The sequence below is a fragment of the Necator americanus genome, chromosome I (genome assembly GCF_031761385.1).
Source record: "Necator americanus strain Aroian chromosome I, whole genome shotgun sequence".
In the NCBI taxonomy this organism is placed as follows: domain Eukaryota; kingdom Metazoa; phylum Nematoda; class Chromadorea; order Rhabditida; family Ancylostomatidae; genus Necator; species Necator americanus.
In genome coordinates this window covers 12733243-12756916 of record NC_087371.1, presented here as the reverse complement: position 1 = coordinate 12756916, position 23674 = coordinate 12733243, and the positions used below count along the sequence as shown (strand labels likewise).

General features: G+C 39.4%; 4 protein-coding genes across 7 annotated transcripts; 3 read left to right on the top strand and 1 right to left on the bottom strand.

The window, feature by feature from the left end:
* Positions 1-114: 114 nt before the first annotated feature.
* RB195_005329 (uncharacterized protein) lies at positions 115-810 on the top strand (the record flags this gene model as incomplete). Its single annotated transcript, XM_064177756.1, has 2 exons — positions 115-301; positions 797-810. The coding sequence occupies 2 exons, from the start codon at positions 115-117 to the stop codon at positions 808-810; spliced, it is 201 nt and encodes a 66-aa protein (XP_064034868.1).
* Positions 811-834: 24 nt separating this feature from the next.
* Positions 835-3721, top strand: RB195_005328 (uncharacterized protein; the record flags this gene model as incomplete). 2 transcript variants are annotated; one of them, XM_064177754.1, is made up of 6 exons in its annotated part: positions 835-889; positions 956-1073; positions 1169-1370; positions 2647-2824; positions 3284-3524; positions 3673-3721. In XM_064177754.1, the coding sequence occupies 6 exons, from the start codon at positions 835-837 to the stop codon at positions 3719-3721; spliced, it is 843 nt and encodes a 280-aa protein (XP_064034866.1). The 2 variants fall into 2 exon arrangements, with proteins under 2 accessions (XP_064034866.1, XP_064034867.1); XM_064177755.1 differs by lacking the exon at positions 3284-3524 and having other exon boundaries at positions 3673-3707.
* Positions 3722-4872: 1151 nt separating this feature from the next.
* On the bottom strand, positions 4873-11694 carry RB195_005327 (uncharacterized protein; the record flags this gene model as incomplete). Of its 2 annotated transcripts, XM_064177753.1 has the most annotated exons (17): positions 4873-5052; positions 5444-5521; positions 5635-5775; positions 5834-6038; positions 6175-6267; positions 6329-6421; positions 6502-6609; positions 7444-7571; positions 7778-7907; positions 8450-8643; positions 8805-8961; positions 9018-9140; positions 9213-9307; positions 10313-10447; positions 10545-10731; positions 10800-10870; positions 11680-11694. In XM_064177753.1, 17 exons carry the CDS (start codon positions 11692-11694, stop codon positions 4873-4875), a joined length of 2133 nt encoding a protein of 710 aa, XP_064034864.1. The 2 variants fall into 2 exon arrangements, with proteins under 2 accessions (XP_064034864.1, XP_064034865.1); XM_064177752.1 differs by lacking the exon at positions 11680-11694 and having other exon boundaries at positions 10800-10861.
* A 7912-nt stretch (positions 11695-19606) lies between these two features.
* RB195_005326 (uncharacterized protein) lies at positions 19607-23674 on the top strand (the record flags this gene model as incomplete). 2 transcript variants are annotated; one of them, XM_064177751.1, is made up of 9 exons in its annotated part: positions 19607-19690; positions 20813-21086; positions 21306-21367; positions 22121-22281; positions 22493-22644; positions 22697-22857; positions 23073-23258; positions 23324-23476; positions 23534-23674. In XM_064177751.1, the coding sequence occupies 9 exons, from the start codon at positions 19607-19609 to the stop codon at positions 23672-23674; spliced, it is 1374 nt and encodes a 457-aa protein (XP_064034862.1). The 2 variants fall into 2 exon arrangements, with proteins under 2 accessions (XP_064034862.1, XP_064034863.1); XM_064177750.1 differs by lacking the exon at positions 19607-19690 and having other exon boundaries at positions 20822-21086; positions 22733-22857.

Sequence of the window (23674 nt, the reverse complement as noted above, 5' to 3'; positions counted from 1 at the left end):
GCATCCCTCGCACCTCCTAAAACGAAACATCGTCGAATTTTCGAAATGAGGTACTTAAATAAACGCGCATCACATAAAATTGAGTAATAGCCGCATTTAATGGCCCATAAATCAATGCAGCGCTCAGACGGCTTAGCCCGCCCCTTGGCCGCGTGCCAGCACGCCCACCAACGTTCGCGCCGGGACCGAAGAGGGCTTACGCGATATTGCAGATCACAGCCAGCCATACAGAATCCCCCATTTCTAATTCCCTTCATCTCCTTGCGCTATCGATCTTGTCGAAAAGGTCGCCAGGTTAGAGGTTCGTTGCTTGGAAACATTCTGATTTGTCGGATTAAATTAATTTTTGCTAGCTAACGTGGCTGAGTTGTGAGCTGTTCGATTTTTGCATCCAGGAACTCGTTCAGTAGTAGTTCCTGGAATAATTCATTTTTCATTCCTTGTAGAACTCCAAGCAGATTTTTGGATGTATAATTTCCGTTCTTTCTCCTGCTAGAAACCGACAATTTATTCGAAACCATGAGTATTTTATCCCTATATTTATGTTGTACGTTCTATCTGTGAAGTGGCGCCAATTTACGGTATATTCTATATTCTATCTATATTCTATAACGTTCTGTTTAGATTCGTCTTTATTTTCCCACAGCATTTTTAACTTCAAAATCGTTTCCAATGTTTAGTGGCAGAGCAAACACGTTTCCGATTCTGTCAACTACCTAATCATTTTTTGTATCTTCAATATTACGAAGAACTTTTGCTACTTATGGCTTTGAGTAGCTCAATCATTCATTTGCAGAGAAATTACCCTAAAGAAAGATAGGCTTGCTGCTTGCTATGGGTTATGCGAAGCCACCAACACCGTCGCCACATTCATCGGACTCTCACAAAAGTAAGCAAAAGCTAAGGAATGGTCACGTAAGTTGCAGATGGGCAGCACAGGATTTCAATGTTCCAGACGACTGGTTTGTGGCTATGGTTCTTGGTATCTGCCATGCTATGCTCGTACGTATCGTATATCTCTACGTCCCTGATCCATATATGGATGAAATCTTTCACATACGACAAACAAGGAGGTTTGTTCGCATTCGATTCTCTTCCCCACCACATTGCTTATATTGTTTTTACATGTTTTTTTTTTGATTTTCCTGTTTTCAACAGCGATTCTCAGATACTGCAGTGGGAATTGGAGCTGGGATCCTATGATCACCACTCCACCAGCTTTGTACATACTAGGAATGCCGTTTTGTAATTTTGAACGCTACACGAACAGCGTGCTCATCGTCTTCGCATTTGTTGGATTTTGTCGATTTCGAAGGATGTTTACAAGACAAGCGGTGTATTCGTCTGCGCTTGCAACAGCTCTTCTTGCGGTGAGGTTTTGTTTTCTTCATTTATTAGTTGTTTACTTCAGATTTAGTAGTAGATGAAATATTTATTGTTCCTCATCAACACTAACTGCTTTAGCTTCATTCACTTTTTTATCACAACCTTTCTGTAATGGAACTATGAATTAACTGGTACGTGTATACGTATTTTAGAAAGATACGATCTTTCCTACAGTTTTTTTTTGTATTTTTTTCTTCATTTCGGGTTCTACTTCAATTCTTCTTACATCTTAGAATATAAGTTGCATCGTAACCTAGCGAATAACTAATAGTGCTAGTACAGTAAAGTAAAGCTAGAAGCAACTGTGCTGTCGTTCACAATATCTTTCTCAGTGGTGAATGCAATCGTTCCGAAAGGAAAATCTAGGTGAAGTACCGCTTGTTAGTGCCACAAAAATGCATAATATTTATCAGGTCCCATTTCGTTAATTTTATAGATGTGATAGTCACTTGATTTCTTTGGAATGGCGGTGCCGAAATAAGCAATAATAAGCTTTGAAACAAAACCTCAACTTTGTTAGTAGTTAATATATAGTGGGCTATTTAGTATGCATACTGTTTAGTGTAGTATGTACTTATTATCAATAGATGATATCAATACTGTTTTTACGCGTAATTCATTTCATCATTATCAAATTGCTGGAGGACTATCATTTAGATGGCATTAAAAGTCATGCTATTTTTTTTCTGACAATTTCATTTTTATTGCAATAATTTATCGAAAAGAAGCACTGATTTTTCTTCATTTATTTTGAACATTGCAAATTCTACAGAAGAAAGAAGAAGAAACCAATTATTCATCTTGTGGAATTTAACAAATCTTACTTTGTTCTTTTCGAATGAGATGCTCTCGCTAACGTTCCTGTGTGTATGTATGTATGTGTATGTGTATGTGTATGTGTGTATGTGTATGTGTATGTGTATGTATGTGTGTGTGTGTGTGTATGTATGTATGTGTATGTGTATGTGTATGTGTGTATGTGTATATGTATGTGTATGTATGTATGTATGTATGTATGTGTGTGTGTGTGTGTGTGTGTGTGTGTGTGTGTGTGTGTGTGTGTGTGTGTGTGTGTGTGTGTGTGTGTGTGTGTGTGTGTGTGTGTGTGTGAGTGAAAAATAACGTTCAAATTTTGCTATCTCAAAGTTTTTCTTTCTTTCGAACTTAGATTAGTTAGAGACTGTAAACGGGCCTCCTAAATGGACATATAGAGGTCAAATTTGATTCTCCACTAGAAACGTACTCTAACTAGACTTGTAGGTACTACTTCACTCTTCACTACTATTCTACACGGATCTTCTGTCAGTGTGCGCAGTGGTTTGGGGATTCTCGCTAGATTCGCCTTTCCTCTCCGCGCTGACTTTTGGGATAGCTGTGCTGACACGTCAAACGAATATTATTTGGGCTGGATTTAGTGCGGCCATTCGCCTTTTCCGAGGTATTGATTCGGCCAGACCCTTCTTCACGTTTTTTCGTACTCTTTTTGGCCTCACTCCATTTATAATTCTTGCTCTTTCCTTCATCATTTTTGTATTCATCAATGGAGGAATCGTTCTTGGTGATGCTTCGGCGCACTATCCATGTCTTCATCTCGCTCAGTTCCTCTATCTAGCTTTATTTATAGCTGGTCATGCTTGGCCTCATGCTTTGTCTCAGATACCTAAGCTACTTTCGCACCTTGCCCGTCCTTTGCCGGCTCTCCTTGTTCTCCCCGTAGCGCTAGCGGTACAGCATTTCGCATTCGACCATCCATATCTTCTCGCAGACAATCGTCACGTTACCTTTTATATGTGGCGGTGGTGGTTATCAGATGCTACACATCGAGTTCTCTTAACGCCTTTTTTCATCTGCTCTTTCGTTTATATGTTTGATTTGAGTAGTCATCTTTCTCCTTTAGTGCGAATACTTTTCTCATTGTGTTCTTTTGCTGTGGTTGTGCCTGCCCATCTTATTGAACCACGATATTTTATTGTCCCATATGTGTTGTGGAGACTGTCTGCAAAATCCACAACGAATAAGATTTTTATCATAATGGAGATCATCTCACAATTGTTTGTATTCGCCTCTGTGTTTTTGTTGTTTCTTCTAAAACCATTCGAATGGGGGAACGAACCTGGTGTTAAGCAGAGATTTATGTGGTAAGCATTACAGAAATTTTGACAAAGATAAATCTAGACGAAGTTGTGGCTACTACTCAATTTTTGAATACGTTGTCTGTAGGTTATCGATGAGTCACACATTAAGATGCCTATTGAACCAAGTATACTTGATTGGGCATCTTTTCAGTGGTGACTCAAGACAGTTTTCTTCTGATACCCTAGTCAAGAATATGTGATCTCTAGTGGCTTTATTATCCTCGCTAGTCACAATTTCGCCGTCCTCCACGTTATATGAGTTTTGAACGTCGTGTAAGTTAAGAATATCCTGCTTGCCGGTGTCGTTCATCATTTGTGTCAGTAGTGTGTTCATCATTCGTTTGTATCAGTAGTCTCATTTCCTGTCTTCAACTTCGTTTTGTTTTGGTTTTGTTTACGAGAACATTATCTTAGCAGTGCAAGTTGGTTCATTTGATTACGAGGAGCAGATTTTAAAACGGAAAAGTAAAAAAAAAATGTATGTCTTTATTACCACCATCTTAATGTGATTTCTACACGGGTTTATGATGTCATTGTTGTTACATGTACGTATGGGTATGTTTATAATAGTTTATCTCAAGGGAAATGTGATGAGAATAAAACATTTCTTTTTTCTATCAATTGTAAAACATTATTAAAAAAGAAGTACAATAACAATCTACAAGCTGACAAGACACTTTGGTGAGATGTGGGTCGAAGGCAAGAACAGTGAGCGAGACACAGTATAAAAGCACCGATCAAAGTGAGGCAATGAATGCCGAATATCATTATGACATCACTGGAAAACGAAAAGAAAATACGTAAAACACCGCAAATACGTGACAAAACAAATATAATGTCGAGCTGCTCAGAGTGAAAAAGTACGAATAAAGAGATGAGACAAATGAACGAAAGAAAGAAGTACATGTAAAGCTAAGCATATTCGAAAAAATGTGGCGCAAAATGCCGTGTTCACCCATTAATCAATGCGTATTTATTTGTGACGATGCTTTAATCAAGAACTGCATCAAGTTATTTGGGTTTCGAGTACTGCGCTATCCCGTTTCACTCAATATATGGAATACAATATTGTAAGAGTCAAGAATGTGAGTGTCAAGAAACGGTAAAATCATGGAATGGCTTCAACGGGTGATATGGCCGGAAAGCAAGTACGGCACCATATTAGCTGTATACAAAATAGGCAAGTTTTGTACTGAAGTACAGTCAATACAACAGAGTCTCAGGTGAAAACAAAGTCGAGAATGAGAAAAATATACCTAGCACACAACAAAATATAACAACAATTCGGAAAGACATTCGCAAATGGAGAACTAATTTTAAGTTAATACTTGCAAAATACGACCACATATCGTTACGTGTAGTGTGATATTTGGTCTACCAGCGCGTCAATCGATGCAAGGCTAGCCGCCTTTGAGCCATGACACATATGCCGTTGTGCTTGAGGCATAGTTTCTGGACAATGAATTGGGTGGTAGATGTGTACTAAGCCAGGTTCTGGAGATCGAATAATCCGTAAGCGCGCCTTGACAGCCTAAATAGTTATGTTTCAGTAGTGATCCTTTCAATTATCATTGTATACGTAGGAGATCAGTCTCCATTAAAAAATAACCAATGAAAAATGAAAGTTATCCCCATGAAACTCTACTGTGGTATTTATATTCTCCAGTGTGAGACTTCATCGCTTGATTAAGAAAAGAACTGAAAATCGGTTTTGATAAGAACAATTCTTTGGGTCCGAGCAGTTTTTCCTCCTACGAAATCTCTACTGGAAAAAGAGAAATAAGAAGCAAGCAGTATAATAAGAAACAACCATATAACAAAGAACATGTCGGCAATCGGCAGGACTATATTAACTTTTTCAGAAAACTTGCTTCCAAAAACTCACTAAAATACAAAAGCAGTAAGTAGATGCAGGTGCATACCTTCTCAAATAGGTCGACATCTTCCAGTCCCCATCCTTCGATCTTCGTATCAAATCCCCCAATAGCGATCAAGTCGGCCTCAAATGTACTGTATTGTCTTTATTGTCTTCCAAACAGAACGGTGAAATGACAAGAACAAGGTTCTTTTTTGAATATCGGAACTTGTGCTAAAATACCAACAGAATGAATACCTTGTACAAAGCTGCAAGACCATAACCAAAATGTCTGAAATAGCCTCTTCTTCTGCCGTAATGGAAGGCATCCGCGAGCAAACGGTCATTCTCTGACCAACTCTCTGGTGAAAATTCCGAGAAAACGATGGGGAAGTAAACCTGGACAAGCAAGTTGAATAAAGAGGAGGAATGACGTTTATAGTACGAAAGCGCCCACCTGGGCGTTGAGGATTGTGTTCAGCCTTATACGATGAAGTGCATCGCATGTGAACAACATGTCGACGTCTGTGAAGAACATCAACCCATCAGCAGAAACGCGCTCGGCTCCTTTCATCAAGGCTACTCCTCGACTGAAAGGGGCATCGTCCATTTCGATTACCTCTACTCTCACAAAACTTTGGCGCAGTTCTTCAATCGTCGCTCTGAAAAAAAAAACCGATTCAATTCAGATTAAAAAAAAAGATGTGCAGTTCGGTTTCAACTTCTTATCAAAACCCAAAAGTTATACCTAGTAACACAAAAATCGGTAGAAGCTAAACACAAAACAACAAATGTTACCGGTTGGCCCTTTCATCCTCACTAGCGTACAGCACAACTACAAGAGAAATATCACCAGCACGAGCACAGATGTTTTTAAGGTGACCAGCAAACCTGAGATAGAGGTATATAGCGGATAAAACACTACAAATGACAAAAAATGAGAAAAGATCACCGCGCAAATATTTCCGCTCGTCCTTTCAGTGGTAAAATCATATGTAAATGAGCATTTTCTCCAGTGAAATTGCTACCTCTCCGTAGATTCGATCTAGAATAAGATCATTAAGTCTGTAGAACTAGCGTTATATGTTGTGAGAGCAAAAAAAAATCACGAAGAAGAGTAGACACCTCATGTTCCTTTCAGAAAGTGCTTGAAGCGGTGCAAACACCTGTTGAACGTATGCATGTCGTCGTACAGACAACGTAGTACGGTGTGGAGGTCGGAATTTCTTGAACCTTAAGTGAGGACAATCCAAGGGAGAAAAGTATACAGCAGGACAGCAGTAAAGGAAATATAAAAAATAAAATGACTCAAAGACACATTCTGAAACAAGAAGAACTTGAAATTCTTCTGCTTTCAGCTTCATCGTGTATTTTTCATAGTCGCTGAGAATTATTTTCAACAACATGTTGAAAAGATGTCGTTAGTCAGTTTTGAGATGATGAGATTTGTGAGAGGGGAATCAGGTACTAAACGAGTATCATAGACGTAACTAACTGGGATATCCGAACTCAAACGCTCACTCCCTATTGGTCCATTTAAAACAAGATCTTTGCTTTCATCTAATGTGATCTGGTAGCTTTTCTCCCGAATATATTTGCCATTTCTTCTTGATCCCTGCCTGCCTCGGTCAGCAGCTTCCGGCAGCTTTCTCGTACTTTATGGGAACCTCGTAAACTCTTCCATTTCCACTTTTAAAGTTTTATATATCCTTCATTCCCCTTTCAGGTCACCGATCTTTCTAAAGCAAAAACGGCGCGTTGCCCACAACAGTGTCCTGAACAGTTTTTCGATCACTCGATGAAAACGAAAAGGTTTGTTTGTATGCATTAAACAATGTAAATAATTGCTGCACTAACGGACCTAATTTGTAAGTCACGTTTCACACCAGCAAAAAGCAATAGAGGTATTGTGTCCGCAAAAACTAGAGTGCCGTAATTCTTTTCTGTCAATTGCCTACATTTTAACAAAAAAAAAGCACGTAAAATGAGAATGTATATCCTGTTGGCTGTTTAATCAATTATTTGTTTTGTTCATATTATTATTTATTACTCATTTAGCAGACCCACCATAAAATCATGTCCAAGACGTAGTCGACACCGTAACGTGGCTCAACCCTCATGTAGCCGTATTGCAGACTTTGGAATTGTAGCACTCTTCCTCTCTGGCGAGCATTTGAGTTGAATTCCTCGAACAGCTGAATAATAGGTAATATTAAAAAAAGATTCCATCTCTGAATTGTATCCAGGTGTGGTGGTGGTGGTTAGAGATCAGCGAAAGCAGTATTAGTATTTCTTTCAGTTTTTATGAATAAGAACTAGTTTTCACAAAATGACAAAAGGAAGCAAAAATAGATCTATTCACCATGAAAAATAAAACAAATCGATTAAAAAGAACGCATACCTGAGTTACAATATCTCCCATCTCAGTCCTGATGCTCAAATCTACAGTATGCCTCGGACAGTTGACACGATCCGCACAGAAAAGAATTTTGTTGTTATTGATATAATCCCATGGTGTCAGATCACGTGAACTAAAACGAGGATCGTAACGTGTTATAGAGAGCGAAGTTGCACAAAATGAAAGTTTTATCGTGATGTAAAGGATAAAATGCGCGTTTTCTCTTTAGGTGAACCAACAGTGACGATCATGCATCTGGTGTCTCTACCAACTACAGCACACCACAATTGACAACACAAAAATTGTAACCACATATAGAGTTTGAGAGTTCTCAATAATACTACACAGGTAGACAGATGAAGACCATTAATCCAACAGCTTTTAGTTAATTTTAGTGTTCATGTGTGGGTTTAACTAAGAAAAGTGTGTTACGTTCTTTGAGTTGATTGTTGCCTTTAGTGCAGAATGGAGATTCTCTGGATTTCAATTGGGATTTCAGATACAGAGAATCACCTGCTGATTAGTCACTTACTAATCTCTGTTCACTTCCAATGCAATACTCTATTTTAACCTTTCCCTCGCAAAGACCTTCATTTCTTTCTACTCGGCGTGCAACTGCGAGCCACTGATCGACAAAAAATATCGTAATGATACAGATTTGCTGCAATTTTTCACCTGTTTGGCATGATACGTACTAATGTCGGTTGTTGTACGTCGCTACGCTCCGTGCGCAGGGCAACGCGATGTGCTCGTAGTGCCTGCAGACGAAAGGCACGATCATGCACATGGACGCGACGCATTACAGCTGGATCCTTGATGGGATGCACTGTTATGGCGGCCCTGACCTCCGATAAATCACCCGTATATGCCTGAAAAAGCCTGTCCTCATTTCGTGGTTTGGCCGAGCGTCGTTATGTAATCTTCATTACTATAGGGTTAGAGACAACTACGAAAAACAATGATACAAACGGTTCCGTGCTGTTATCTCATGAAGGTAAACAGTAGAAAAGTAAATAAAGAAAAGACTTGCTTTGGCTGCCGTCTGATTGTTGTGGAACAGCTTTTGCATTTCATAGTTCCACGTACAAGCAACCCCCACATGCCGTCGGATGCATCGACCTAACTCAACGTCTTCATGAGTAGTCAGTAGATGTTGCAGGCATGATTCAAGATGCGGAGACAACAATCTCAAATTTAAAATAAAATCAAACTAGTGGACTCCTTAGAGGAATACCTTTCTTACCGCAATGTCTCCTTGCTCATTACTACTCCAGGACCTCCCATACAGTAATTGTCAGTAGATCCTAATGCAAGTAGACCATACTCTGCACTGTTACCCAGACCAGCTTGACCGATTGCGTGTGCCCTGACACAGTCATATGATATTTAGTGGCAGTCTCTAACTTTTTAGCGTGAGAGGAAGAAGGATTACGCTAACCTTGATGAATCCAGGGATCGCAAGAACTTTTCCAGTTCTTCACCTCGCACGTACAGGTCATCGTCGGCTCGCAGGAACCAGTCGAACTCGTCCAGCTGCAGGAAAAAAATACAAATAAAGAAACTAGTTCAAAAGATCCGCTATTTCCTAAATGTGCTCTAAATCTTCCGTTCAACTTCATTAATCTTGTGTATACCGCTCGAATATCTTATTCAAAGAAAATTCTGAACCCACTCTTATGTCGAAGAATCATTTTGTCTCCAAAACTTATTTCCTGGATGTCAAAAGGGCGCCTTGTGATATTAGATTAATACTAGACTATCTGGTCTTTGAAATTCCTCGACAAACTTAACTTCTCCCGAGAGCTTTCAAACCCAGAATTAATTTGCCTGCTCCTAAAAATAAACGAAGAAAGATGATGACTTCAATTCTTACTGCAGTTTTATAGTTTTATATGTTCAGCTTAGCCTTAGAAAAATTAATGTTAATTTTTCTCAGACGAAGTGGAACTTCGTTTGAATTATATCTTGCGTATATTTTTGTATGAAATATAAAACTACGATATCTGCTCTATGAAACTACCAAATACATTTCAAAACTCGATAAACATTGACAATCATGCTCATGCATCACCTCCGACTGATCACAGCCCCCCACCAATTACCGCTCCCATTCGCTAACACCTATCAGCTGATAGAAAGCGCGGTTTACAGCGCCTGAAGGTGAGTCGGTATTTCCATCAACAATAACTCATACACTTTAAAAAATATCAAATCATAATCAAAATATCAAAAAAATATCAAAAGTGGATAAATCCCTCATAAAATGTAAAATGTGAGCGAAGTGAACGATGTAAGGGTGCGGATGAATATGTTCACGGCTCATATAATCTCAACCATTGAATGGTCGTGAACATATCTAAGAATTATTCAACAATGATTACGGCAACGACCTTGGAAAGCGATGCAGCGGTTCCATGCTGAAATTTGTGGCCCAGCGTATTCTTTCAGATACAATTAACGTATACGAATGTACTTCAATTGCTCGATCACTATCGGTTGGCAAAGGTGGGCGAATGAAAGGCTAATCGCCGGACTCACATAATTCTCCGCCATCCACTTGACCATCGCGAAGCTCTTCTTTTGTGGAGGATACGTGTCGTCCACGCCTTTGAGGCGAATCAGTGGTAGATCCGGATGGATGGTTTCGGTGTTCTCTGCCACGAAGAACAACACCTAAACTTCAGCTGAACCGGAAGAAGAGGCACAAAAAAGAAAACAAAACTGGAAAGTATAACGCATTCAATTAGCGGAAACAAGCACTAAAAAGCACCTTGCCGGGAACATGTTTCGCCCACGTCTTCCAGACGTTGTAGGCACGCGTATCGACGTATTTGGCGGCTGTCATGATACCCATCAGGATCAGACCCGTTCGTTGTCGAGGTTCGACGAGCTGAGAGCATTCTGACGATGAGGACGACGGCTGCTTTTGAAGTCGAGCGACAGAAGATACACAATACCTGTAATTGAGCCAACCTACTCAGAACCATTCCGAAGTAATCATCAATCAAATTTTATAGCAACATACGTTAAAGATAATCCAAGTAAGGTGCCAAGTAGTGTGAGAAAGACGGGTCTTGAAACTGGCATACTATAGGACTGAAATAATTAAAGTTTTTGCAAGATTTAAATTTTCTAAAGATGTAGAAGAAATTCAACACGGTCATCAGCTTTTAACTTCTGTTAAAAGTTCAACAGTTTAACACTATTGAACTTCCTCCACAGTGATTACAAAATATTTATTTCGATTCCATCCTTTAAAAAAAACGTAGCGTATCTTTATGGAGAGTCGGGTTTTTAAAATGCGCCTAAACAAAAGAAAAGAATGACATACAATTTTGCTGCTCTTTATCTGTATGAAAATTTAAGGTAACACAGCGGGTTTTTTTTGAAAAAAATTAACAAAGTATGCATTCCTCCGTTTTTTTTCAAATTTGTGAATGAATTCATATAGATGAGAGAGAAGAAAGTAAAGCAAAGGATGTGAAAGAATGATGTAGTGAGAATGAAACAACTCTATTTATTTTACCTAATCTAATTATACTCGCAAAAAGTGCAGCCATCATGCTCACGTGGTCATCGACAAAAGATGGAGTTGTGCAATTTTATTAGTACCTACTGAATCATAGAGATACAAGAGAGATCAGCGGCTAACGTTTCATCTAATGCCACTGGTGTGTTATGGACATCACAAAACCATGAAATTCTCAGATATAAAAGAACGAGATGAGTTGAACTAAGAAATTCCAAGAATTATATTGATGAACTATTTAGGAAAGAAGTGGACGAGTGAGGATGAAAATGAAGGAACAAAAAAGTTTCTGATAAAAGGACTTCAAAAAAAGCATGACTCTTAGTGTAAGTATGACCGGCATTATAAGAAATAGCGTATTTCTGAAACCACTCACCCCTTTCAATCTCATTTGGTTCTCACCAAGTTTTGATTGAGAATATTTAGTGTATCAGCTCCTAGATGACTGGGTGTCAGCCCAACAAAACCGTGGTGACGCCGTCTTCGATACGTTGTTCTGTACAGTTGCGAGTTCTAAAATGATCGTTTAGCTACTATCGTCGTTATACAAAGGAAAATAATGGAAGCGCTACGTCAATAAATACGCGACAAGCACACGCCTAGACAAAACATGAACGTGATGGCGACTGCATCGCGCATACCACACACTTAAGTCGTATAAATGACAAGACTACACAACGAAATGATAAAATGATGCCGTAGATCGTGGCGCAATATGCGCAAAGAGTACGACCTCGAAATAGCACACACACTGTCTTGACGCGTGACTCAGTCCTAATTTGAAGAATGGAAAAATCACCACAAAATTGCCATCACTTGCCCAAGCGGAGTTAGATGTAAAACGTGACAAAGCGCGAAATTTTCGAATTCTCTCGTTTTGCGTTCACTAAAAATGACCATAGTGGCTTAACATTTCCGCAAATCGCGGAATTTATGACAAATAGGCATCACTTGAAAGGGCACAGTTCAACCTTGAAGTGAAAATCACGCCGACAACTGGGTGGTCAGAGATGTGAAATGCAACCACTCACAAACGACTTCAACGAAACTGCTAAGTCTACGGAAGAGTGACATTGAGTTCGCAGCAAAGATCCAACCACTAACTTCTTCCGTTAAGAAAGTACTAAGAAAGGTTAGCACACAGTCAAGTCCAGGAGTTTATCTGCAATGCTACACGAATAGTCCTGGATCGCAAAAACAGGTTTTTCGCTTGGTTTACGTAATTCCGTGCAGGGCATCGTAATCAGCTCCATTTCTATAGAAACACGACCAAATGAGTGCAGTTGTTCTTTTTTTCTCAAAAGGACGATGTTCGTGAAGAAAATGCAACATGTAAATTGTTCACTGCTCCACTCCCAAACCAGACAATTGGAGCAACGGTTGGATAGATCCTTTAAATCTTTCAAAGACACAAAGGCAATGGATAGTGTTGAATGAGCTGAATCGCGCAGAGTCAAATAATGAAATTCTAAGCTGATTATCACTGCTTCATTCTACCCATTATATAATCCTATTAAGACCTCCAAAAGACGGATATAAGGTTCTAGATTTGAGTTTCTTCAAATTTTGAAAAAGCACATAAAATGTTTGAATACTGGCTGAATTTGTTGCTTTGTTGCTATTATCGCGTTGCTGTTTGAAAGTACTGATTTCAAAAGTCACACAACACACACACACATGTTACCATAATGGGAAGAGCTGGACTTCATGTAGGTTTGGCCCCAAAACTTCCAAAGAGAAAAATCAGAAATGAAGAAAAACTGCAAAATCAGTTAGAAACTCTGGGATACTGAAAGTGAAGGTGTGAGATTAATATGCGCAGAAAGAAGATTCAGTCAAGTCTGCAAAAATTCATCGACGCAGACAGTGTACTCGTAACGAATGCTGCAGAACTTCATTCCAGTACGAATTCCACCTTAAGACTCATCACTCCTGATTAAAAGTGAATTGCATAAGAAAGCAAACAAACCAACAAGGATAGCTCCACAATAAAATGAGAAGGACATCAGTCGGAAAGCTCCCGTTGTATAGTTGCCCCAAAGCTAATCACTGCAATCCAAACCAATAACATGACGATTAAATATGAGTATTTAGTTCAATTAGAATACGAATATATATATATATATATATATATATATGTTAAAATTCTAAATTTCTAGAGTGTATTGGCTTTCTTAGCTTCCTGAATCAAAAGTGGGAAACCCAACACAGTGAAATAAATTGTCTATGTCTGTCAGAATGAGCAATCATTTCCTTTGAGAAATAATTAGTTTCGGAACATAATTAGTTTCGGAACAAACTTGCAGAAATTATGAATACAACAAAAAAAGTCCGAAACACGAAAAGTCCGTAGTTTATTGCGCCCTTGTGCCCATAATCTCAGCAAAAAGCAAAGCGCCTACATGCGCTGAGACGGAGATTCCTCGTGGATTCTGGGAATGCATTTTGCTGTCGAATTATATTACGTCCTTCTTAATGTAAACGAGATACGCGCTGCATAAAATGTTAAATAGGCTATTTGTCATCAACAGTAATAAAAAATAAAGCGAAAAGGGCAAAGTAGAAAAGGTAGAGTTGGTGAGAACAACACTTTATCATGAGAAACTCATTCAATAGTCACAAACTCCTTTAAATTCTAACTTTTACAAACAGATGTTCAACGCTAAATAACCAGAGAGACCGAAAAGCCGATAAGATAGAAAAAGAATTCTCAATCTCAAACGACCGTGGAAATCATATGAAATCAAAAACGAAGGAAGGCAACTCCCATAGACGCATGTGATCACAACAGTTCTCAACAGCGTGCGGTCCCGCCGATCCAGAGATCATTTTCTTTCTTGAACTTGGCAGGAGTTGTGGACGCTCTGATGTGATAGCCTGCAGAGCACCACGCCAAAAATTACGTGCTTGCACGAGTTCGGCTGTGCGAGGTACTAACAGCGACTACGTTCCCCTTGAAAATGAAAAAATGAAAGGAAAAACGGCTCGCTTACGAGCAACTAACCAGAGAAGACAACACAAAAACAATCTGCAACTAATACCAGTTGGAATTAGAAGTTATTTATAGACATTCAGGATAACCTAAACTTTTGATAATGTTTCCTTTTTAATGAGAATAAGGGATTCAACTGATTCTTTGAAGAGGAAAATCTCTTCGAGGTATTTGGTGCAAGCGTATTCAAGTTGACACTAGTGTATGGAAAAATGTTATCTTTCAAAATAGCACAATAAAATCACCCAAGAGGAACAAAGAAACAAAACAAGAGTTGCTACATTGCTACCATATACTAATATATAGACAGAAAAGCTCGTAGAGGACGCAACTTCCAGCCAGTAACACTTATAGTTTACAAAACTGCCATCCAAATAACAGTGTGAGAAAAAAGGACTTTATGGTAGCAACCGGAGAAAATGTCCAACCTACGGAAGCAACCGTGCATGAGGTTTTAACAAAGTCTTCAAAGCCATTCTTCCTTCCTTTCGCGCCTTATGAAGACTAAAGGAATGTGAAGTGCTGGTGAAACTAAAAAAGGGAACTCGATCCAACAAAACAAGAAGGCATGTGAAGCAGCCGTCCCAATTTCGACTGACGCGCACATTAGCCTGCCAATCACTTGAACCGCCCGTGTCAGCCTCCGACATTAAAAAAATAAGGTTAGTGCGATCAAAGAATCGTCAAAATGGCAAAACCTTTACTTGCCCTTGAAATGAAGCCTGCACATCATGTAAATCAATCATTCGGCGGTCACCTTTAAACTTCTGATCAATGAGCTGACACATGAATAAACTGCTGATCGATAACTTCGCAGTGCCAGGACATAAAGAATATAAACACTATAGAGAAGAAAAAAGTAAAATGTAATGAGATAAACAAAGAATAATAGAATCCACATTCCATAAGAATAAAACATTCAATAAGTGGTTTGAAAGTGATGATAAATTCACTCCGACCACTTGGAAAGTGTTGCGTACAAAAAACATTATGGCTGTGAAATTTTCATGGATACAAGAAGATCAATAACAGCACTGCTCGCGAAAAGATTTTTGATGTCGCTGACCAAAAAAAGTGAAGGTGTGGGTGGATATATATATATATATATATAATAATAATAATATATATATATATATATATAATACAGGGGCGGGTGTAGTGTAGCGGTTAGAGGTTCCGCTTCCTGCACAATCGATCGGAGGTTCGAATCCGCCCTAGTGCTCACCAAGCCTTTCATCCCTCCGGGGTCGATAGATTGGTACCAGACTTGTCTGGGAGGATAAAAACACTGACTTGACACATCGGCTAGCCACCTCACCTTCTGAATTGAAGTGAACGTGGGGGCGCATCCCAAGCGGATTGATTAACGCCAGAAACTTTATCCTTTTAAACTTTATATAAAAGACAGAAGTCATTACTCTTCAACATTGCCCAGAATTTAAAAAAAAAAAACTTTGTAACATCATGCCGCTTGGTTGTTGTTTTACTTGTAAAAAATTTGGCCACTGTATTTTCTTGATTTATAACGAAAAAAATTACACCACTGATCAGCTCACTTATGTAATCCAGATTTTCCGAGAACAAGAAATGTCATGAAGAAAATTATATTTTGAAGAATTTCTTTTTCGCCCAACACTTGAAAAACAGAAAAACATTTAAAAGACATCAAGGAAAAGTTAGTGTTAATGCTGCTTTCATTTGAAAATTTGTAAAATCAAGAATCTCACAAAACACAACCCAACTCCTTGGTAAATTTTTTCAATTGTTTCAGTTAATGTGGAACAATTCCTTAGTTTCCCATTCATAAATGCACGAAAGCCACCCTCCTAGATTCGTATAACCATAGTGCACAAAAAGGATTCTAAATATTCTGCACATGATATAGAACAGATCGGGATATAGCAGTATTCAAAAGTTTTTAATTCCGCCATACACCTCCAACATTTCTACCAGATATTAATCCGGAACAAAATAAAACAACGTAATAAAGAGATGAAGCACAACTTGTGATGATTTCCTCAGAAAGAGAGCTCATGAAATGTAGCAAATACCAAAAGTGTTTCAAGCCGAAATTGCTGCGAACGAAACAAAGACGTTCGAAAAAGTAGAGAACATCCGAACAAAGCGATAGCTCGCGCGCGATTGATCGATCATAGGGTTAAGACAAGCGGATTATGGAGACAGCAGAAATGACTGGATAAATCGTGAATTGTCTTACACTGGATAATCTCAAATTTAATAACATTAAACCGCACTGTGTGCAGGTGCATTGGGAACGAGTCAAATGTGTTATAGAAAAAGATCACCATAGACATAATCCATGAATGGAATTTGCTCAAGTAAGAGAAATTCCTCTTTGAAGAAGGTCGTTTATCATTTTGCAGCATTGAATTTAACAATCTTGCTGGGAAACAGTGGTAAGCCGAACGAGAATTGATGATGAATATGTGCATCTCCTCACGTTAGTGCTAAGGAAAAACTTCCTTGAAAAGAGACTTTCGATAAGAAATGTCTTAAAAAGGATCTCTACCTCGACAATCTTAATTCAACAATTTTTCCAGGAAGGGGAAGGAGGAGATCTGAACACAGAATGCCAGTACACATTTTTGCGACTATAGTTCGTTCGGTTATTTTCTGAGAGTTATCTTCGATAATGATTATGTCTGGTCATTGAATGCACTACAATCCGTTAACATCTTCACTACAATTAACTCCGCCTATCCACTTCCCTTTGTTTTATTGAAAAAAAAGCAAGTAGAGAAAAAGGCAACAAGAATGGAAAAGACACAAAATAAAAATGCGTACTCAAGAGAAGAACTGTCAAAACGAAGCAGAGGAGAAAAATTTGATCCTACTTGTCGAAAGGAGCGACGTAATAGGATAAACGAGTTAAAAGACGCGTATTAGTGCGCGCACGAGCCAGGATTTGCACCCGAGGTGCGACGTAAGAGAGGGACGGAGAGGCTAGAGAGAGGAGAGGAAAAGAAGAATGGTTTATAATGGTCGTACGAAGGTTTGTTTGACATGTGTGTTGGCGAGAGCGCTGAGGAGGAGCATTGTCTCCTCTGATCACAGACGGAGGCAGCAGCGAGGCTCCAACGACGCGCAAATTACCATTCTTTCCTTCCTTCCGAAGACACCCACCACCATTGCGAGCCGCCGGCGCCGCCACACTCCTCAATTCGCCGCGAATTGCACTTTGCAAAGAACAATTCACCTCATTCGTCGGCCGATCACACAAGGATAAGTGAATTCTGACCTCAACAACAACTGCGCGACATGAAACGAAAAAGGACATTTTTGAGGATGACAAATAAATGCAAGGTGTGCTTGGCATCACAAAAGAAACAGAGCAAGTGCAGGAACCAAACAGCCGATCTACTCGAACACTCAGCAGACGTAATTAATAAAATAAAAAATAAAATAAAGAAAAAAACATTAACCAAGCAGTGCCCTTACCCTTAGACACTGACGGAAGGAAAAATCCCAGCAGCTGGCAGTATAGAAAACAGATAATTCGTAATTTTAGAGATAGGAAAGGTCAAAATCCTCAAGCAAGTACAAAAATTGTAACCATTATCGTCAAGACGCACTTCAGTTATGTACTATGGCACAAAGTGTCACCCAGAAGTTTAAGTGGCTGTCGGAATGAGTGTTGCATGAATTTTTGAGCGTTCTAAGAATGCGAACTCAGCACCCAGATAGAAACCTTCTAAATAGATTGGAGCACATATCGGAAAATTAGTAATTACTATGTAGATACGGCAGTCTAGGAATCTGTGTGCCTCAGCGCAATCCGCAGCACTGCCCATGTTCTTTCGCCTTTCGCGAAAGAGTAGAGAAGAGTTTCTGAAGAGAAAAAACGAAATAAAAATAATAAGAGTTGGTTGAGATTTGACATTACATGCGAGTAATCGCTGCGTCTTCAATGCCACCCTAAGCATAATTCTACGAAGAAAAAAGGATCGGGCACAAAAAACGCACAAGTGAGAATAGGTTACAAGAGTGGAATAGTTAGCGTTCTACATTAAAAAAAGCATAATTTGACGAAGGAATGTGGTCACAACCAGAATTCGAACAGTCGGCAATGCCATGACGGAGAAGTGTAACTTCGAATAATTTTTCGGAAAACGCTATCCTATAGCGCCGTTTGGAATGTGAAAATGCTAGCAAAAAGAACGGCTGCCACACCACTTTCACTCTCATGAACAAGAAAAAAAACCGGAGAAAAAGTACGAATAAGAGCATCTGCGCCAAGTTTAGAAGTGACCAGTACGTACAGATGTAGTGGATGGAATGAAGATAAGTGAGCGGAAAAGTCGTCCAGACGAAAAGAAATCCGATTTGTGTTCAATGAAGCGAAACGTGTTTAAAAGTACACGAAATACTTGTGAAGAGATTTCAATGTCGTGGAACACTCTAGGCCGGAAATCTACGATGTGAACAAAACCAACGACGACCCAACATCACTCTTTCTACACACATATATATACACACATGCACAGTTTACAAGCAAATCTATCGCAACAAATCGAATCACGCGCGACGACGAATGCGGCGAAGCGCTAGCGTTCACGAAATTTGTGCGTTTCGCCTGTGCAGCAATTCGTAATAGGCAAGTAAATTCGTATCTGTGCAGCAACTCGCAATAGGCGACAAATAACCGCTCAGACTAATCCTCAAGTACGGACGAACACATGGCAAGAAAAACCTGCGGAAATCCACGCCCGCTGATGGGCCTGGCCGCAAAACGGTATGTGTATTTCCATTCGAGAACGAGGAATATCGTGTGATCGTAGCGAAAACATCACACTACGACCGTTGTGGCCGACAATAAGTTTAAACAAACGTCACTACGCGTGAGTTATCACCTAGCGCATCGTCGCAGATTCGGATGCGCTGCCAATGCGCCAACCAGTCACCAGTGACGCAACTCTCGTGAGATGACGCATTTGAAGTACGAGGTTCTGCCCGATTGCCATTTGAGTGGATTCGGTTACTACGTACTTTTCGTTGTTAAGTGGCTTCGTTGTGCTGCCGGTTTTCCTTCTATACATTTCTGCTTTAGCTTCGATTTATTCGCTGTTGTTGCCGTAGAGATATGAGGATTGCATTGATGCACCCTCTGAACTATAGATGATATCACTTATGTTTCCTTATGAATCACTGCTGTTTGTTGTAGATATCGGGCTAGAAAGTGGGGTTTTGCTCACGGTTTGTGAATACAACAAAAGAGCGGCTGGTGTGTCACTATGTTGTTCATTGGAAGGATCAGTGACATTTATGTGAAACAAAATGAGCAACATATCCGATGAGATCGGTTCAGGAGCGGAACAAAATAACGGATGACTCCTCAACTAATAGGATCTGTTCGAGAGAGGAAGAGTTACTGCACGTAATGTTTTGACCACTGCTTTTAAGTCCTGTTCAACGACCTTCATTCATTGGTCTTCTGGGAGTCTCTCATCTATCTCACAGCCAAATAATGCGCACATAGCTCTCCAAATGAGTTGCATTCAATTATTTTGATGCATTTTGCCAGATAGGAGAGTCATAAGATGAAAAAGAACTAAGTGGAACTGAATGATTGTACTTTTTAATTCATAAGACATGGATGATTACAACAACATTTTATGTTCTTCGTGTGAGTAATATCTAAGGAGTGGATCAAAGGCAGAATAGAATTTGAGGCTTCTCATTGTCTTTTGTTTACTTTTGCGGCTACTATATAATATATATGATCCCAGCTAAGGTAAATGACTCATTACTTAGCCACCAGCTTTACCACAGAAAATATGGGGTCCTGCACATCAACGTACTTCGAAGTGTTCCATCCAGATAATCATTTCTGTACGTACATTATCTATTTCCTTCAGAATATTCATTTGTTACTCGAAATGCCGCTCAGACCTAGTGTCATTCGTCTAGCCATTTTTTCTTCGACGCGTAACAGGAGCTGTGGTCAAGGTTTATATCATATCTCATCATGTTTTGTTCATATCTATCATTTTTGGGGCGCGTAGTTTCATGTCAAATCGGTAGAATAGAAAGAAAGGGTATGCAAGTAATGTTGTTGGGAGTTCTAAACGGTTCACTAGAAAGTGATAAGCGGTTTGTCCTTTTCCTTCTATCGGCCTGATTACATGTTTTACTTACCACAGAAGAATTTTGAACCGATTTTTTTTATCACTATTGTCTTGTAAACGTGCTCAAATTCGCGGCAGTTTGCTCATTACTTATAAGGGAGCATTATATCAATCAGCATAGCGGAAATCTTTAGAATCTTCCATTTTCCGTGGCTTTTTTCTGCATTAGTCGCTCAAGTGGTTCCGCGCTTCTTCTGCGCCCCTAACTCGTCACGAGACATTCAGAGTTGGTCTACGGAACTTGTTCTCCTCTTGACATTTTGGCCTGAATATATTACTTTAGCTTTGTAAGATCACTCAGGTGTCTTCATCTTTTTACAAGATCAGACTTTTAATCATGCTCGTTTTCGTCTATGTTCTAGGTATTACAGGTAACGACGATGGATGTTCCATCCACGTCAAAAGCAGCACAAACGGCTGAGATTTCAAGTAGCCAAAATGAAGATATGCAGAAGATGGTGCAAGGACTAAAGGATTTGATGTCGTCACGACGCCCGCCTGCTAGTCGTGACATCCTGAGGATAAAGATGGAGTATTGCGGAGAGAAGCGCTGCATTGAAATGGATCGACCCGTATCTATGAAAGGGCTGCAGGACCACCTACAAAAGAGATATGGTAAGACGATAAACATGTACTATCAGCAAGGTAAAGGTGAAGTGGTGGTATCGATCAAAAACCAGGACGAGCTGGATCGCGCAATTAAGGTACACATTTGCCCCCATTTGACTTTTCTTCGTCTACTGATGTCTGCGATTTGTGGAATTACATTGATATAACTAAAAATTTACGTTTTCAATTTTCATGTGGTTGATCGTAACGGACAACGCTGTTTGCGGCTTCTACTTTCAAAACATCAACCTATAGAGCCAGATGCTGCTGATGCATATCCAGATCAATCGGGAACCTACACTGGAAACATTGTTGAGGTTAGTTCGTAGTCGATGTTAGAAATTAATCAAATAGATGTGACATTTTTCACTAACCAAAATTAAAATGAATTCTAAGAATTAAAAGCAAATTATCACAAGATATTGAAGAATAAGAGTTTGGGCATATGTGACTACGCTTTGATGCTGAATATATCTAAGATCTTTATCTAGTAGTGAATAGTACAAAATTCACGCCTTTTTTTAAATGAATCCTCCTTTTTTAAATGAATGTTTGCATGTCTTGCAAACAACGGCCTAGTTTCTTGTTCTGACTCACTTTTTCGAACGTAATTTATTAAAATAAAGAAATTGCTTTTTGTGATGGACAGATAATGAATATGACGTCGACAGCTTAGCCAGAAATCTTATGAACTTTGTTACTAATACTACTTTGTTACTAATAATACTAGTAACAAAGTTCATCAGATCATTTGAATTCTCAAAAGTTTCTCTTTCTTTGAGTTGCAAGGAACAGCAGTTATTTAATATAGGTTGCTATTAGAAAACCTAATTTGTCGTCAACGTTTTACATCTTATTGACTTCATTCGGGTCGTGCTTTAAGTAAGCTATGTTTCTTTTTGAAACAGTTTTTATCACCTCATTTGTGTGCTATTCTACTCGCAAAATACTCTATACATAATGTTTAATTGAAAATTTTTCTTTCTCGTCCCAGCACTTACTTTTACTGGAGAGCTTTTGCTTTCGTTTTCCTCTGCTGATTGATAGACTCCTGCCTTCTATGCACTTAGGTTCCATATTCCACCAACTGCTCGTCATGTGGTGCAAGTCGTGTGTCATTTGCGAGAAGTACCGGTGAGTCATCATGCTCTAGTGGTGTGCAGTGGGATATCGACGACAGGAAACTCAGCGCCCAGTCACCGCGTGCACCAACACACTGGAAAGAGGCCAAGTTTGTTTTAATGTCCTCCCTTTTGTGTCGGCATGCCTCGCCGATTTTTTTTTCGCATTTTCCCTCTGTTTTTTCCCCAACCATTTTGGCTTTGTAGGTTTTGGGAATAAAATGTTGTTTTTCCAATAAAATGTCGACTCAGTTGTTCAACCGTCAGCATCTTTTGATCTATTCTAAAATTGAATCTCTTGTGTTCACCATCTCATTCTAGATGTATCGGCAGCGGTGCCTTCGGAAGCGTTTATCTCGCCTATGACGTCGACACTGGAAGGGACCTCGCTGTGAAAAAGATCCCTATAATTCCTGACAACAGAGAACTTAGACGAGAAGCCCAAGGTCTCGAATTCGATGTTCAAGAATTAGGTAATGATCTCATTCTAGAGTTAATTCCTTATTTATAGAACTATGAGTTTAGGAAGACTTCAACACCCAAGAATAGTACAATATCTAGGAGTGCAAAAAACAAGCGATCGAATTCTTATATTCATGGAATACATGACTGGAGGTTCGCTTAAGGATCACATTGCTCTGGTAGGAAGTCTGTCAGATCCCGTAGCGAGAAAACACACTGCACAGGTGAGAAAAAGGAGGTCACTTTCGATTATTTCATTTATTTACTTTCAAATTGTTTGCTTTCGTTTTACTGTCACTATTCAAAACATTCTCAGCTTTTTTGTGGATGAATTCCCTTTTCCCTATCAGAGAGACTTTTCCGTAGCAGTTTGATATGTACTATCATTTCATTTCGTCTCTTATCCAAGTGTTAATCTTCTATGTCCGCTTGTGTTTAGGTGCTGGAGGGGCTTGCTTTCCTTCATAAGAACCATATTATCCACCGGGACATCAAATCCGCCAACATCCTCCGGGATTCATTGGGAAATGTAAAAATCGCTGACTTCGGTTCCGGGAAAAAGATGCAAAGTCTGGCCAGTCAACAAGGGGCTTTCCACAGCACTATTCACTATACAGCTCCAGAGGTTCGACATTATTTTATGATATGTCTTTTCATCTCTTTTATTCCAACTGCTGCAAAATTTCTAAGGTTTTACTTGGAAAAACTGCATATGGAAGGAAAGCGGACGTTTGGAGTGTTGGGGTGACTTTGGTGGAAATGCTTACGGGTAAAGTGCCATGGAAGGAGTTTGATCCAATGGCCGCAATGTTTCAGATAGCCTACGAGGAGCCTAAAATCGATGTAAGTGATTGGTCGAAGGTGAGAAATAGTCCTAGAATTATGATAACTTTCTTCCAGTTACCAGCAACAGTAGAGCCAGTTACAGCCGACCTTTGTCGGGTACTTATGAACAAAAATTTCGATGAAAGACCGATGGCGGCAGAGGTTCTGTTGAATCATCCTGCTTTTAAGACAGTGACCAAAGGAAGTACCACTTAG